Source organism: Hippocampus bargibanti, linkage group LG14, assembly GCF_051943395.1.
Source record: "Hippocampus bargibanti isolate YZ-2025 linkage group LG14, ASM5194339v1, whole genome shotgun sequence".
NCBI lineage: Eukaryota > Metazoa > Chordata > Actinopteri > Syngnathiformes > Syngnathidae > Hippocampus > Hippocampus bargibanti.
Window position 1 is genome coordinate 451,913 of NC_142747.1, and position 16,353 is coordinate 468,265.

The 16,353-nt window shown below is 48.2% G+C and overlaps 2 protein-coding genes across 7 annotated transcripts in view; one reads left to right on the forward strand and one right to left on the reverse strand.

Annotated features, from left to right (window-relative positions):
• Positions 1-6,617, reverse strand: part of LOC148887949 (stAR-related lipid transfer protein 13-like) — a 50,349-nt gene extending 43,732 nt beyond the window's left edge. Inside the window, exons 1-2 of the mRNA XM_089013362.1 lie at positions 6,288-6,617; positions 4,868-5,413 (exon numbers count right to left, since the gene is read on the reverse strand). Coding sequence (XP_088869488.1) covers positions 4,868-5,311 — 444 coding nt within the window. The 5' untranslated portion in view covers positions 5,312-5,413; positions 6,288-6,617. The remainder of the gene's footprint in view (positions 1-4,867; positions 5,414-6,287) is intronic.
• LOC148887951 (uncharacterized) lies at positions 280-16,336 on the forward strand. 6 transcript variants are annotated; one of them, XM_089013375.1, is made up of 6 exons: positions 280-525; positions 13,723-14,358; positions 14,797-15,216; positions 15,303-15,411; positions 15,478-15,527; positions 15,673-15,811. In XM_089013375.1, the coding sequence occupies exons 3-6, from the start codon at positions 15,011-15,013 to the stop codon at positions 15,710-15,712; spliced, it is 405 nt and encodes a 134-aa protein (XP_088869501.1). In that variant the 5' UTR covers positions 280-525; positions 13,723-14,358; positions 14,797-15,010; the 3' UTR covers positions 15,713-15,811. The 6 variants fall into 6 exon arrangements, with proteins under 6 accessions (XP_088869501.1, XP_088869500.1, XP_088869499.1 ...); XM_089013374.1 differs by having other exon boundaries at positions 15,303-15,576; positions 15,673-16,336; XM_089013373.1 differs by having other exon boundaries at positions 15,478-16,336.
• The last annotated feature ends 17 nt before the right edge of the window (positions 16,337-16,353 follow it).

The following is a 16,353-nucleotide window of genomic DNA, read 5'->3' on the forward strand; positions in this document are numbered from 1 at the left end:
AGAGCAAAGAGGTGAAGGAGGGGGGCAGTCAGTCATGGAATGCTCGCCTTTCTGCCTTTCCACGCACACGCACACACACATATACACATGTACTTACACACTAGTGATGTGCCGTCCGCGGGACCTCTGAAATGAACAAAGAGAACCGGCTCCTAAAAAGGAGCCGGAAATGGGAGCCGACTTTTCCCCCCTTTATTCCCCGCCCTCAGGCTTTCCGATTCTGATTCTGAAAAGAACTTTCTCAAAGAATCATAGCAGAATCCTATATGACAAAGAAGGTGCTGCAGTCCAAAAAAGCCACAGCTGTTTGTCTAACAACTGACTGCTGGACATCCCGAACCACCGCATCCTACATGTCACTTACATGCCACTTTGTTGAAAATTTCAACGTGGGGACATGTCTGCTGGATTGTTTGGAGTTCAATGAAGGACACATTTCTGAGAACTTTGCAGAGGAGCTGGGGAGGTACTGCATGCACTGTTTTGGAGCCATTTGAGCAGATCACTGGAGATCAGTGCAGACAGGTAGTGGACAAATGTTATCACATTATGCTGTTGTTATTATTATTCAGTTGTTATCAATTTTACTAGTTGGGATTATAGCATTATTAATATGAAAAGCAAATGAGTGACAGCTGATCATCAAACCAGAGTAACCACAGGGAACGTGAAAGTTAGTGGATGCTCTCTGTGCACATATAAATAAAGCCATACAAATAAAAATAATTGATATAGTGTATATATAGTGTATACATGAGTAATTCGTTTTTCACATAAGGTTACGTGATTTTTGGTAGTTAATTAATTTAAGCAACAACAAAAAAACTGACGAGCCATTGGGAGCCAAAAGAGCCGGCCGGATCTTTTTAGTGAGCTGAGCCGAAAGAACTGGCTCTCTGAAAGGAGCCGGAATTCTCATCACTAATACACACGCACACACACACACACACACACAGCAGACGTGCGCAACGTATATATAGAGCATCCTCACAGGTGGAGAGCAGGGCCCCAAGATGTGCACGGTCGTAAATCAAAAGGACGGCCTCACTCACCAAATGCTCAGGATGAGATCTGCCTGTGCGAGATGACACTCACACACACACACACACACGTACACACGAATGCGCGCACACATACATGCACGCACGCGCACACACACGCACACACGTCTTGTGCAGTTATGAAATTGAAAACCATATTGTTTGACTGACACTGCGTTTGCCCCTAGAGCAGTGGTCTCAAACACGCGGCCCGCGGGCCAACTGCGTCCCCCGAAAGAATCTTTTGTGGCTCGCCTTGATATGAAAGATTCATGTTAGTGCGGCCCGCATGATTGATATGAATGAAACTTGTGTGTGGATCTGAACAAACCACGGTGGGGTAAAAGGCTGTGAAGGGTGGCACATCGGTCAGGCTGTCCAATGCTTCGCTCACTCATTCATTCATTCATTCATTCATTCCTCAAGTCAGCTGGGCGGAGGAGAAGCCGTGAAGCCGCTGACTCCACTCAGCTCCTATCGTCCTCCATTGCTCTCAGCTCAGAAATGAAGAAGGTTCTGTGATTTATGATCCGGCCTGTGCCGTGTCAGTAGCCATGTCCATTCTGGCCGATCGCGCTCAGAGAGCTGCTGTGTGTTTGTTCTTACTTATTATCGGCATGTCGCGAGTGAAGCGGAAACTTAACAGTAAGTGCGTTTACTTGAGAAATTCGGATAACTGTCGTCATCCGATACGATTAGAGAAAAAGAACTGCAGTAGCAATCCGGATCTTTCTGCCATGTATACGCCTTTTTAATAATCAGATGTTTAATAACATCATCGATTGAAAGTGTTTGTTTTTTTCAGTCGCCTTATGATCATTATAATTATTGTATTTATTTATTACTGGTTAATTTATTTTTTATTCATTTAATTCATTTTTTTGCGTGTGAAAAAGAAAGATTTTGAGAACATTGGAATGTTTTATCTGTGCTTTTCTTGTGGAAATCCTGATGCGGGCCAGCCTCACCCAGACTCTGCCTGGTGGTGGTAGGTGGCCCCCGGGTAAATTGAGTTTGAGACCCCTGCCCAAGAGGTGGCCGGCAGCAGGTCAAGAATGTGGGCCTTTTTCGCTAAACCGAGGCATCTCGTGAGTTGAATTTATATCGTCAGCAAGAAAATTTGGCCTTTATTGCACATCACTTTCCTCCACTGAAATGAATGAAGGTTCTCATGAGTTGGGGACTTTGGATATTGTGCTGCTTTGTGATGGCCTCGCATCCGTTCATGATGTTTGAATGCTAATGAAGTCGCAGTAAAGCCATGCCGCCGCATTCCAGAAGGTTTGTGTCTGATTCACACATTGACACACAAAAAAACGGAAAAAAAATGTAAAAAAAACTTCAAAAAGCCTCATCCCGTCTCCATTGATCCATCCATCCATCAAAGCAACTGTTGCCATGGCAACCAATCTCACTACGGATCGGTGTTATCATGTTACCTCCAACTTCATCAGTGCAAATTGTGGCCATTGTGTGAGGGTGTCACTGTCGTCTTTCACATGGAAATGAGGAACGGAAGAGTGCCCGCCCCGAGCCACCCAGCGAGAGTGCCCACCGATCACCATGGAGTCCCTCAACCAATGGCGCGAAAGGCTACCTGGACGGCTGCCGGAAAAGCACATTCCGCTCCCGGTGTTATCAAAGGCCAAGGCGCAGAGGGGAGCTGAAGCTTCTGGAAACTCTTAAGAGGAGGAGGAGTGGGAAATCACGCAGATGGCGTCCCCTTATGGTCAGCCTCATAACGGCGTGTCGCAAATTAGGATGGGCCACTCTGAACTAAAAAGAATGCTGATTGAGCAGGAATTGACATATGACAGACAGCTGTGACAAAAAGGCTGCATTTCAGTAGCCTCGCGCGTGTCCCAACAGCATGGGAGGCCCTGACCCGCCCCTATTTTTGAGAACATCTACAACGCAACAGCCCGAATTCCACACATTTCTGCCTGCGGTTCGAAAAACAATTCAACACGGCAGGCGAAAAGCGTCTCTCGGAATTTGTGCCTTATCTGCAGCGGATAAGGCGCCTCGTGTACCGATGACCCAGTGAAAGCCTTCACTGAAGAGGAACAAGCTGGAGATAACGCTGCCATGAAAAATATCAACTGCTACTGATGTAACAACATCAGTGGAAAAAATAAGACATCATACGACTGTGTTAAATTCTGTGGGAAGGTGGTCCGTTTTTTAAGGCGCTAAAATGCGAATGCAGATCCAAAAGGTCCAAAAGCAGTGGGATACTACAGTGCAATCTCAAGGCCGTTTGTTCTCGTCATCTGTTCAGCGGTCAAGGGCATATTGGTTTTGAGAAGGGGATGTGTTTGTTTGTGGTGGTGGTGGGGAGTTCGACGGACCCTCTGCCATGGAGGACTATTCTTTATGACGTGCCCGTTTGGCCGTCACTGATTGCAGATGATCACATGATATTGACTGCCCAATCGGTGCTGTGCATTGACAACATGTAACTTGTGAAAAAAGGATAATTCCCTCTTTAAATGTAATGGACTTTTGTCTATTTTTTAAATTTCTGTGGGGTTTTTTTGACATCTTGAATTCGTCAAAAAAATATATGCATTTACTAATTCATTTTTCACTCATGAAGAAAGATGGCTTGGTGTTCCACACTGTCTGTCCAACAACAGCCTCTATGGCAAAGGAGTCCTTGAGCTTCCAATCACAAGCCTCACTGAAGAGTACAAGTGCTCTAAAGTGAGACTCCAGAGACCGGAAGATCAGTCAAGCTGCACCCCCCCCCCCCCCTCTATCAACTGGACGGAAATGGACGCCATCCATCGCGGTGCAGCAGGCCACAGCAGCCATAAGGCACAGTGACATTTTGGGACACGTCCAGCTAGGAAGAGGGGGCTTTGGCCTTACAAACAATCGGAAAGAAGGAAAATGGTGAATGAAGAGGTGCGCCGCCAAGAGGAAGCTGAAAGAACTGCGAAGGCTGTCTGTCTTGCCAAGCAGGGTCAATGGATGAGGTGGGAAGGCCTGGAAAAGAGAAAGCTAAGCTGGAGGGATCTCTGGGACTGGTTGTAAGACCAGCCTCACACAAGGCCGGTACACCTGGAGGCACAACCAGGTCCTGAAGAGTTCGGCAGTTGTCCTTGAGAGCAAGAGGAATCCCATCAACTCCTTGCCCAGGAGAGCCACCACTTCCTGCACAGCACCATTGACTTTTATTCGAGAGGGACAGGAAAAGCCCAACCATCCGCCTGCAAAACTAGAGGTTGGACAGCTATCCAGGGCCCGGGATTGGAAGATGCGGGTTGACATTGGCCAGCAATTGGTTTTCCCAGCGGAGATTGCAGCCACCACCCTAAGACCAGACTTGGTCCTCACCAGCTTCTCAACTTCTGATTGGGCATGGGACACAAGCGCGGGCGTGATCAACCTGTCGCTGGACACCATCGATGAAGGTGTCTAGTGATGAAAGGCCGAAACACCCAATGATTCTTTGGAGCACTACTGATGATGTGTCCCAAATTCACAAGCTTCCCATCCCTGAGGCACAGCTCCCACACCACTCTCAATATCAAGGCGAAATCTCATGTGAGGACCATCCATTGGCACAAACGGACAGAATACCATCATGTCCAGTGATGAGAAGGTTTCTTCAGCCGTCATCTGTACATCTTTTGTACAGATGACGGCTGAAGAAACCTTCTCATCGATGGACCACTCCTGTACGACTGAGAGCTTACACAGACATCATGTCCAGTGTTTCATGATTCTGGTGAATATGCATAACCATTTGGAGTTGCTACATCTACAAAGCTTAAGAACCACTGCTTTAAAACTTGATTTGATGAAAAATGTGTCCATACCTCTTTCCTGGCATTGTCGAACTCTGCCTGGTAACAACTCGTATTGCCTCCTGCGGGACCTCGACGCCTGTCACTGCGCCCCTTGCCACTTTGATGGACTCTGCGCACCATGGTCGGTGACGGCTCTGTGAAAACGTCATCGTCGTCTGACGACTCGCCATCGTCCAGGCTGCCGTAAACCTCGCCGCAGTTCTTGCCATAGTCCGAGAAAGTGATGGAACTCTGTTTGTGGTTGATGATACAGGGCAGTTTGTGGGTTCCTTGGCAGGAACGAACTACAGGCGAGAGCTTTGTGCGGTGGTAGTCTGAGGTATACTCCTTGCGGTCCAGTGAGCTATTACCAGCACTTTCGGCGGACGCGCCCGATGTAGAAAAGGCCAATTTGTTCAATCCTCGATGTGCAGATGGATGTCTCTCAAACTGCGCCACAGGCGGAAGCTCCATCGTTGTTAATGTCTACAATTTGTCATGATTGAAAATGCACAGACAGGTGCGGCTGCTGGCTTCCAGAGAGTCCATGTCATCCAAGATCCTCTGGGAGATCATCTGAAAACAGAGTTGAAAAACAACAGATGAGGTGGGCGGGTCTATTTGTCTGCGTGTGACTGCTAACCTGCGAGTTTGTCACTCGAATCATATGAACTTTTGAGTGTCCTCTTGTGTCATCCCTGCAGTAGTGCGTGCCGCGGATTTGAACATCTGGCATCAGGGTGTGGGGGCGGGGGGGCTAGTTCGTGTCTGGATTTGTTTGACAATGGTGACATCACTCTAGAAAGGAATCGGGCGGCTCTTCCTCACAACGGATGATTTAGAGCCATTCGTTAGGAGCGCTAGCCCATTAACGGTGGCTCACGTCCCGCTCGGCTCACCCCGTTTTTACCGCTCACATTGGACAGGTTAGGTCATCGCTGAATTCCTGCGCATCGGAGCTCGAAGCTGTGGAATTCTTACGACACAAGAGAACGCTGCAGGTGGCACAGCCTCGGCAACAGCTTGAGCAATATTGAGTCTACCCCAGAGGCAGGGGAAAAAGTGGTCAAATTGACAGAAAAGCCAAGTCACGAGTGATGAGAAAGAAGCCGTGTTTGTTGGGATAGTTGGAGCGAAGCTAATCTCAAGATCGATTGCTGGGATTTTTTCGGATAAAAGGTCAAATCAGCCCAAATTATGAACATGACAAAACTCACATTGTTTTCTGTCAATTTTTAAGAACTTTTAACGTGTCTTTTTTTAATCCGTTTGTCTGGAAAAAGGGGTTACTATTTGGTTTTATTCAATGCTGCATTGTATTCCATATGTGATAATTGTGAAAAATAAAAAGATGAGTGAATATTTATCACGGGTTCTTTATGGAGCATAACGAGGTATAAACGAGAGTTTTCTGATTTGGCGGAGTAAAGGAGTAACTTTAAGGACGCACCTGTGCACCAAAATCACATTTATCACAGGCGGATTTCCTGGAGCCAAATCGAATTTATGGCCTTGAGCATCGAGCCAACTTGAGATGAGCTACCTAGAGTAGAGTCCGTCCGAACGCTAAAGCGAGCGTCCGGATCTCGGCGTGCGCAGTTTCGTGTCAGCGCCTGGTCACACTTCATCAACTCGACTCGCCTGTCGGGTGGAAACGAGACGTGTTGGCCAAACGGGGTCGGGCGTCCCCACCGCCGCCGCCGCCCCACGCGGGGCCTCTGCCACTCGAAGGCGGGCTCGTCATCTCCGCCGCCGGCGCTCTCGCCTCCTCCGTGTCGCCGCTTTGCTCGCTGGCGATTCAAGCCGTTCAGAATATGCACCAGGGGGAGCGAGAACGTGCATTTGGGAGGCCGACGGGAAGGGGGAGGAGAAAGAAATCAACAAGCAAAGAAAACGAGAGAGCGAGAGAGGGCAGAGATGGCCTTACACCTGTCAAGGTGTACCGGTGTCGGCGTTATTTGAACAAGTGAACACTGATTTTTAAATGCATACACCGTACATTCCAAATACGTATGTGAGTTCTTCGCCCATCCGTTATGTTTTTTTCTCGTTTTGATTTTGTCGCTGTTATGTCAACGAATAAATCTGGAAACGATGGGTTTACTTCAGAATTTTATAAAACTTTTTCTGACCCTTTGGCTCCTTTCCTGCTCAATGTTTTTTTTCTGATAGCATCTAAAAAGGCTCCCTCCCTCGTTTACTTTTACTTATATGTATCTCTCATCCCAAAACCGAAAAAAGACACGTCATCTCTTGAAAACTGGCGCCCTATCTGCCTACTAAATACAGACTATCAAGTTTTAGTTTCTATCCTTTCAAACCGAATTAGAAAATCTTTACCGCATATAATCAGTGAAACACAGTCAGTCTTCTTGAGTAAAAGGCACATTGCCAATAATGTTCGTCTCGGATTGGATATTCTTGATTATCAGGAATTTATTAGCCACAATAGTTTTATTTTATTTCTCGATTTATACAAAGCCTTTGACACTTAGGAAAACAATTTTATTTTCAATCACTTAATAAATTTGGTTTTGGAAATTACTTTACTCAGGCTGTTAAGACACTGTCCAGCAACTCTAACTCCTCAATAGTGCATAAATACGGTACATCCCCTCGCTTTAACGTCTCCCGTGGCATCCGCCAACGTCGTCCCATTTCTCCCTATTTAGTCTTACTTTCAGCACAAATCTTATCACTGTTGGTCACTGAAAGCGAGGTACAGCGAGTATTGAAGTAGCGGGCAGGCAGGTCGTGATTAGCCAGGTGGCAGATGACACCACACTCTTGCTGAAAATTTCTGAGCAAATTCCAAAGGCCGTAGCTCTGGTTAAAGAGTTTTCCAAAGTCTCTCGCTAAATCTAAATAAATGTGAGTTGTTAGCTGTGAAATCATGTCATGAGTCTATGCTATACAATACACCTGTAAAGAATCAAGTGACCTCCCTATCGGTGTTGTCATTGACAAAGAAGACGAAGAGCGTTCTCATCTCAACCTCCATCCAATAATTGATCAAACCAAGAAGCGCTTTAATCATTGGTTAAAAAGGGATCCATCACTAAACGGAAGAATACTTTTGGCAAAAAGTGAGGGAATCTCTCGGTTTGTATATCCTACAATGGCTTTGGATCCAAGTAAGACAATCGACAAAATAATGCCCTACATACGATTTTTTTCCGGGAAAGGAAATTCCGTTTGACAGAATTGCTTATAAGGGAATACTTACTCTATTAGCAATTGCTCCATTACATCCTCCTTATTTCGACACTTGTACAATGCAGAATTCAGTTTTGAAATTGGGCTGCCGTTTGTGTCATCGCAATCCAAAGCAGTGATGTCGTTCGTTGTTGCTAATCACACAAGTGGATTTGCTTTGATTTTACTTTCTTCAAGTTTTGACTCCTCTCGGCTAATACATTTTCCCCTTTCAAAGAATTGTCCCCAAGCAGCCGATGGTGAACCTTTGACCCCGGGCTAGCTGAATGGCCTGCCTCGCATTCAACATCGAGGGCGGTGCTGACAACAACAACAAAAAAGCATTTGAAAATGAATGAGACTGCGAGAGCAGAGCGAGTAATCTTGCCGTTCACCTCAGCCTCAAACTGTCGGGGTGCTTTCCTGCAGACATTTTCCATCTCCAGCGGTCACCATTGTCAATCTCGCCCACTGTGCTGAGGTGAATTTGAACAATGTGAGTGTAGCAATGAGTCAAGGCCAATGGACATGGGGGTGGGGGCACTTTGGGGACACACAGCTGCGTGTTCTGCCGCTGGTCCTGATAAAGAAACAAGCACAACAGCGAACAAACAGTGCAGACACAAATAGCCGCCAACTGACAAGGTCGGCCGAGACACGAGCGTCGCTGGAGACATTTTGTCCTGTGCTTGCCATTAGCCGGAACGTTTTGATATTGGCATTCTTATCTAGAATCTGATTGGCCGGTCAAAGCAAGACAAGTTCGATGAGCAGATGATATCGAGCGACAAATACCTTTCAGAACAAGCAACTCTGGTCAGTATGCTGAGGGGAGGTGGGGGTCGTTTTCAACCAAGATTTTAAAGCACTCATGCTTGTTGCTGACTAAATAAGATATGATCAGGAATGAATATATCAGAGGGACAACTCATATTAGAGGCTTTGGAGACAAAGTCAGTGTAAATGCTGTTGATACGTTTGTCTACAACTGCTATCCCACAGTTGACCAGCAGATGGCTGTGCTTTATTACTACCAGTAAGACTTTAGTTCGCTGAAGAAGCATCTTGGATAAGAAACGAAACGTCCAACACCTTCAAAAGTACAGATGACGGCTGAAGAAACCTTCTCATCTATAGCATCTAAAATAGATATTCGTTGTACTAAATTCATCCTGTCTACTTGACAACTAATGTTAAGCAGATTCCTTACCTACAGACAGTGTATTGTAGGTGTTCAAATACCTGACATGTTTCGGCGACTACTTCCGCCTTCGTCAGAGTGTCACGGATGTTGCTGTGACGCGCCATTTTAGCAACACCAGCTGAAAATGGCGCGTCACAGCAACATCCGTGACACTCTGACGAAGGCGGAAGTAGACGCCGAAACATGTCAGCTATTTGAACACCTACAATACACTGTCTGTAAGTAAAGAATCTGCTTCAAATTAAAATAGATATTTTTATTCAAATGCAAAACACCAATAAAAATGACTTCAAGTGTCCCAAAATCTGCAAAAAAATGGAGCTGCGAATTGGGCATTTTCAGAAAGTACCGCCCCCAGTTTGTGACGTCACACCAAGACGTCTTGCATTGCTGCAGAATCAAAACAATGGCTTCAGATTGGGAGAATATGCTTTCTTGTTACTCATTCAGTGATGAATATGATTCAAATAGTTCTGAAGAGGAAAGCAGACATGTTTGCAATCAATTAAAGAATATATTCCGTGCCATTATGGGGCAGCATTGACGGGAGATGTCTCAACGAAAAAGAGGCACAAAATGGCGACCTCCTGCAGCCACCTCCGTTTCCGCAGGCTGATAAATTCCTTATATAGAGCTTGGACGCCCTCTTCTGGCGGCTTTTGGGTGCAACATGAGGTCCCCAGACCAAACAAATACAGCAAAATACATTGACGTGATGGAAGAACCGCTACAATGCGTCTTTTTTCGGTCAGGGGCATTCCTTTCGTGACGTCACGTACGCACTCGTCACCAACTCAAAAACAAGACTTCCTGAATATTCAGCGCGAGTCCTAAAACGTAAAATATAGCTATATGCGGTGGAATCTTATTAAAATACGCTCAATAGAAGTCATTTGAAGCCGTTTCATAAATTATGGACACAACTTGTCCGGAGACGTCGGTTGTCCTTCAAAGAAGCTCAGGTTAGGCAACATTAGTAATGCTGATGGGGTGATACCGGAGGAAGTGGGGCCAACAGACCAGTCGTTAGTCAGGAATGTAGGAACAATCGGTGGGGCTGCAGGGAGTGGTCCTCTGCTCCCCCCAACCTGAGAGTAGGGACCTAACATAGCTGTGTCCGGCGCTGCCATGTCTGGACATTAGGGATATATATAGGGCCGATACAACCAGTAAGACTTGAATTCCTTGAAGAAGCATCTTGGATAAGAAGCGAAACGTCCGACACCTTCACTTTTGTACAGATGACGGCTGAAGAAACCTTCTCATCGATGGACCACTCCTGTACGACTGAGAGCTTACACAGACGTTTAGATGCTATAAAACGTTTTTCTGATGTCAGTTAAGAAACAAAAAAGTGACGTCGGTTGTCCTTTAAGTTTCAGACGGCGAGAATGGACATGCTTTATCACAGTCATGTTTACCAAGGAAAAGATAAAAAGGACGCAGATCAAAACTTCCATTTTGGAGCGGAAAGCGGGCAAAGTGGTTTGCACCATTTTATTGCATACGTTTTATTTCATTGATGTAAAGTCCAAATGTTTATGTGTAAATAATAGCTATATTTTTATACTTGTTTGTAGTTCTACGGTGGTGTCGGTGGTGTTTCATCATGCAAGTGAAATCACATTAAAGAATTAACCATAAGTACAAATAACTGGAGTACTCGCATGTTACGAATGCAAGCACAGTCAGAGAGGCCAGACTGAGTTGGTTTGGACATGTCCAGAGGAGCGAGTGACTGTAAAGTGTCCTTGAGAGTTTTGAAAGGCGCTTAAAAATGAAATGTATTATTATTATTATTATTATTATCTCAGAAGAAGGATGCTGAGCCTTGAACTGCCAGGCAGGAGATTGAGAGGAAGACCTAAGAGGAGCTTCATGGATGTTGTCAAAGAGGACATGTAGGTAGCTGGTGTGAGAGAAGAGGATGCACAAAACCGGGTTAGATGGAGGACACTGAGAAGAAAGAAGAAGAAGACTTGTTGCTGACTCAATTTCTGTTGGCAGCTTCTTCCACTTCAGTGCAGCAGAACATTGAAATGCTTCTTCACCGTGTTTGCTTTGGGACACTGGTTCTATGAAGTGGCAGCCCAGGTGCAAAATGCTCCGCTCGCCATCCCATCAAAGACGCGCTCACTGAGACGCGCGGCACGCGCCTGCTTGTGGCCTTTTATCTTCGCCCGCAGGCGTTTTTGCAGCTGCGCCGAAGCCAGGAGCCGTTTTGGAACACAACCAGCAAGTGAGCAAGCGCGATGAGACATTCCAACAATACCACAGTCTGACTGCACATCTTGGCTTGCTGCTATCGCACGTGTGCTGGCTGAGAGGTCCGGGGGGGGTGGATGTCAGGAAGCATCACTTTCTCACACAGACACACACAAATATTGAAAGGTACACAAGGTAAAAATTCCATTGTGACGAGACGACTGGATATCGTACTTCACTTTGTCACCAGTGTTTTTTCTCTTCTTCTTAATGCTACTTTTTGTTTGGATCAAAATAAATTTTGATTTTTGCTAAGTTTATTCTGAGTCGTCTTGTTTTATGTGTGTGCATTAGCACTTTGGTCAGTTTGATGTCATTTGCATGGCCACTGTGGTTTTTTTTAACTATCAACAATTCTAACTTTGGAATGGAAAATACACTTCTTGGCCAGTGGCAAATAAAGTTGCATGGTTGAACATCTCTGAAAATGTGTTCACAGTGTCCGAACAAACAAACATCTCTGACAACCGGGGTCAGTCGGTCAAAGAGATACGAGGAAAATGCGGGGAAAGCGAAATTATCGGCTGTACCGAGCGTCACTCTGTTGGGCCAGCGGAATTATCGGAAAGCGGAATTATTGGAAAGCAGAATTATCGGCTGTACCGAGCGTCACTCCGTTGGGCCAGACAATGTCGTCCGTCACCAGAGTGAAGCGGTCACCTCCATTCACGCCGCCTTTTTCGATTTTAGCGGGATTCCCCCAGTCAGTCCAGTTAACGAAGCTGTTCGGATAAATCACTTGCAGGCCATAACCCTAACCCTAACAGGAGGGCAATGGTATGAAATCAGCATTTAGTGTGAATATTTCTTGCTTTATTTATCTAGCTAGCCAGCAATCGAGGTAGCTATCTCGCGGCTAGCTATTTGCTATATGGCCGGCTGGCAGGCTATCTAGCTAGCTATATCTATTAGCTATATGTCTATCCAGTTGGCCAGCTAGCTAGCTATTAGCTATCTATAGGCTAGCTAGCTTTCTATCTATTTGAGTTACTTCCGGGTAGAGTGAACGCTGCCGCTGCTCACCCACAGAAAATCCTATCCTGTGACTGTAAAGTGACCTTGAGAGTTTTGAAAGGCGCTTAGAAATGGAATGTAATATTATTATGTGTGTTTCAGGAATGCTACTATCTCTTAGACCCTTTCTGCCCACCCCAGATATGTGCAGAGTTACACACACACACACCAGGAATGCTGGATACACACACGTACGCGCACGTTCCGAATGAATGGAGCGCAACAACAACACAGCAGCATGCGGCAACTCGCTCTGCCGGCACTCGCCACCGGGCCGCAAATTCCTCTCGCTCCGAGGCGATGAGGGCCCGGAGGGTGGGGTGAAGGGGGGGGGGGGTCTTGCCGGGTGTGCACATTTTCTTTGCCGTGTTGCAATTGTGTCGTCTTGTAATTGACAGGTGAGCGACACCTTGGATTAAGCGTTTGCAACCCAGTGTGGTTGAAGGTGACATGGGACAGTTGCCTTCAAACAGGCCGCCGATGGCCCAGAAGAAGAGCCACTTTTATTTGTGAAGCGCTTTGTTACAGCTGCAGTTGTTGTGAAAGCGCAGGGCGAGACCCCTCCCGCGGGGGCACGCCCAAAGAGATCTGCCTCGAGGGCGTGCCACGTTGTTACCATGATCTGCGGGAGGCGTTCAGTAAGGGCAACGCGCAATCCCTGCCGCCCCACCGACCCTATGACTGTGCTATTGAACTGCAGCGGGGGTCCCACTACCGGACCCCGGCCTCTATCATATCTCACACCCGGAACAAGAAGCCCTGAGCACATACATTGACTCTTCCCTGGCGGCGGGACTTTTGCGGCCATCGTGTTCCCCGCTCGGCGCAGGGTTCTTCTTTATCGAAAAGAAATATAGATCCCTGCGCCTGTGTGTCGACTATCGGGGTCTGAACGACATCACCATTCGCAACAAATACCCTCTCCCCCTCATGGATTCAGCCTTAGCGCCTCTTAAATCGGCGACCATTTTTACCAAATTGGATTTACGAAGTGCATATCATCTGGTTCGCATCAGAGAGGTGGACGAGTGGAAAACCGCATTCAAAACGCCCTTGGGGCATTTTGAATATCTGGTGATGCCGTTCGGACTCACCAACGCTCCTGCCATATTCCAAAACCTCATCAACAATGTGCTCAGGGACTTTCTCAACGTTTTTGTTTTTGTACACTTAGATGACATCCACATTTTTTTTTCCACATCTCCAGAAGAACACCGGCAGCACGTCCGACGGGTCCTGGCGCGGCTCCTGCAAAACCGGCTCTACGTGAAGGCAGAGAAGTGCAAGTTCCACGTCCGCTTTCTGTCTTTTCTGGGGTTCGTCGTGGAGCAGGGGCAGCTCCGGGCCGATCCCGCGAAAACCAAAGCGGCCAACCCCAAAGACGCACAAACAATTCCAACGATTTTTGGGGTTTGCCAATTTCTACTGCCGCTTTATCCTCAGTTATAGTCAGAAGGCACTCCTCCTTACTAACCTCACATCCACCAAGGTCCCATTCAGGTGGACACCCGACGCAGAGGGGGCGTTTAACCGCCTCCGTCAAGCCTTCTCCAACTCTCCGGTCTTACGTCACCTTGACCCAGACCTCACGTTCGCGGTCGAGGTTGACGCATCTGAGTCCGGAGTGGGGGCGGTCCTATCCTAGCGCTCCCCGATCGACCAGAAGCTCCACCCATGCGCCTTCTTCTCCCGCCGGCTCATCCCCGCAGAAGCCAACGATGACGTGGGGAACCGGGAACTGTTGGCGGTCATCCTGGCGCTGCAGGAATGGAGACACTGGCTTGAGGGGGCCAAACACCCCTTCACCGTATTCACAGACTACAAGAACCTGGCCGCTGTTGGGGTAATTCGCCATACAAACATCTCTAAACATCGCTCGCTAATCTTTGTTTACATTTTGGACTTCCTGATACGTCATATCCTGCCTTCCTTTACATGATGTCGCATTTACATTACATCACATCCTTTCACGAGTCACACGGCGCGTCGTATAAAATGCTCTCCCTTCTAGTTAGTCTCTCTCTCGCCACGCTCTCTCCTTAAGCTGACACCGCGATGCCTTCGTGCTCTCCAAGAATAAACCAACTTTCACTTCTACACCTGGCTCCCTGATGATTTAACCATCTTCTTCCATCAACACCCATCGAAGCAATGAACCAAGCGCGAACGATCAAAATAACCCAACAGCCGCCATTCGGTCCGCCAAGAGACTCAACTCGCGGCAGGCTCGATGAGCGCTGTTACTCACGCGATTCAACTTTACTCTCACCTACTGCCCAAGGTAGCAGAACACGAGCCGGCAGAGAAGGAGGAGGTCATTGCCAACATCCTGCCGGCGCAACACATCCTGGGCGCCCTGCGGTGGGAGGTTGAGAGGAAAGTCCAGGAGGCCCTGGGGGGTAACCCTATCCCCAAGGGCTGCCCGGTGGATCGCCTGTCGTCCCCCCTGCGCTACGCACTGAGGTGCTACTCTGGGGACACACCTCCAGGGTCGCATGTCACCCAGGGGTCAACAGGACGATCCAGCTCATCGCCCAGCGGTTCTGGTGGCCGGAGTACAGGAGGGACGTCACGGAATTCGTGAAGGCGTGCCCAGCCTGCGCCCGTGGGAAGGCCTCCCACCAACTCCCGGCGGGACTTCTCCAGCCACTACCGGTTCCCTCCCGACCCTGGTCCCATATCTCCGTCGACTTCGTTACAGGTCTCCCCCCCGTCTCGTGGCAAGACGGTCGTTCTCACCGTTGTGGACCGCTTTTCCAAGTCGGCCCACTTCATCCCGTTAACCAGGTTGCCGTCTGCTGTCGAGACGGCTCAACTCCTGGTTAACCACGCCGTCCGTCTCCACGGGATTCCGACGGACATCGTGTCGGACCGGGTACCGCAGTTTGTGTCCAAGGTATGGAAACGTTTCTGTCGGTCCCTAGGGGCGTCGGCGAGCCTGTCGTCTGGCTGCCATCCCCAGACCAACGGCCAGACGGAGAGGAAGAACCAGGACCTGGAGGCGGCCCTCCGGTGTGTTTGCCTTCACAGTCCCGCATCGTGGGCCCTCCACTTGCCCTGGGTGGAGTACACCCACAACACCCTGGTCTCCACAGCCACAGGTCGGTCCCCGTTCATGTCCACCTGTGGTTATCAGCCGCCTCTGTTCCTCACCCAGGAGGGGCAGGTGGAGGTCCCGTCCATCGAACACCACCTGAGACGGGCCCATCGAGTGTGGAAGGAGACCAGGGCCGCCTTGTCGCGCACGGCGTCCCGGAACCAACTGGTCGCGGATCGTCGTCGCACCAAAGTACCAGGTCGGGCAGGAGGTGTGGCTGTCCACAAGGGACCTCCGGTTGACCGGGACTTCGGCCAAACTGGGCCCACGTTTCACTGGTCCCTTCCCCATCGAGGCCATCCTCAGCCCGGTCTTGGTGAAGCTCCGGCTGCCACCTACGATGAGGATCCACCCGGTCTTCCACGTCTCCCTCCTCAAGCCAGTGGAGACCAGCACCCGAGCACCTACACCCGCGAAGCGGATTTATGTGGGACAGGAGATGTGAGACAATCTCTTCGTCAATTGATGCTCCAGCTGCATGTTTGCTTTCAACATTTAGCTTGTAGTCGACGTGCACGTTCCACCATGATGTCCCTGATCCACTGGTGAAGAGACGCTTTGATCCTCTCCTCTTTCATGTGGAACTGCTTTGTGTAACAAAGAGGGTACAGAAAGTGCTCTCTGTGTCTTTGTGTTGTCATGTTATTTAGGTTTTTTTTTCTTTTTTTCTTTTGACTTCAAGACGGCGCCGCGAGAGTGGCTGCCTTTCCAGCAGCTAATGTATTTTGTTTTTCGACTTTC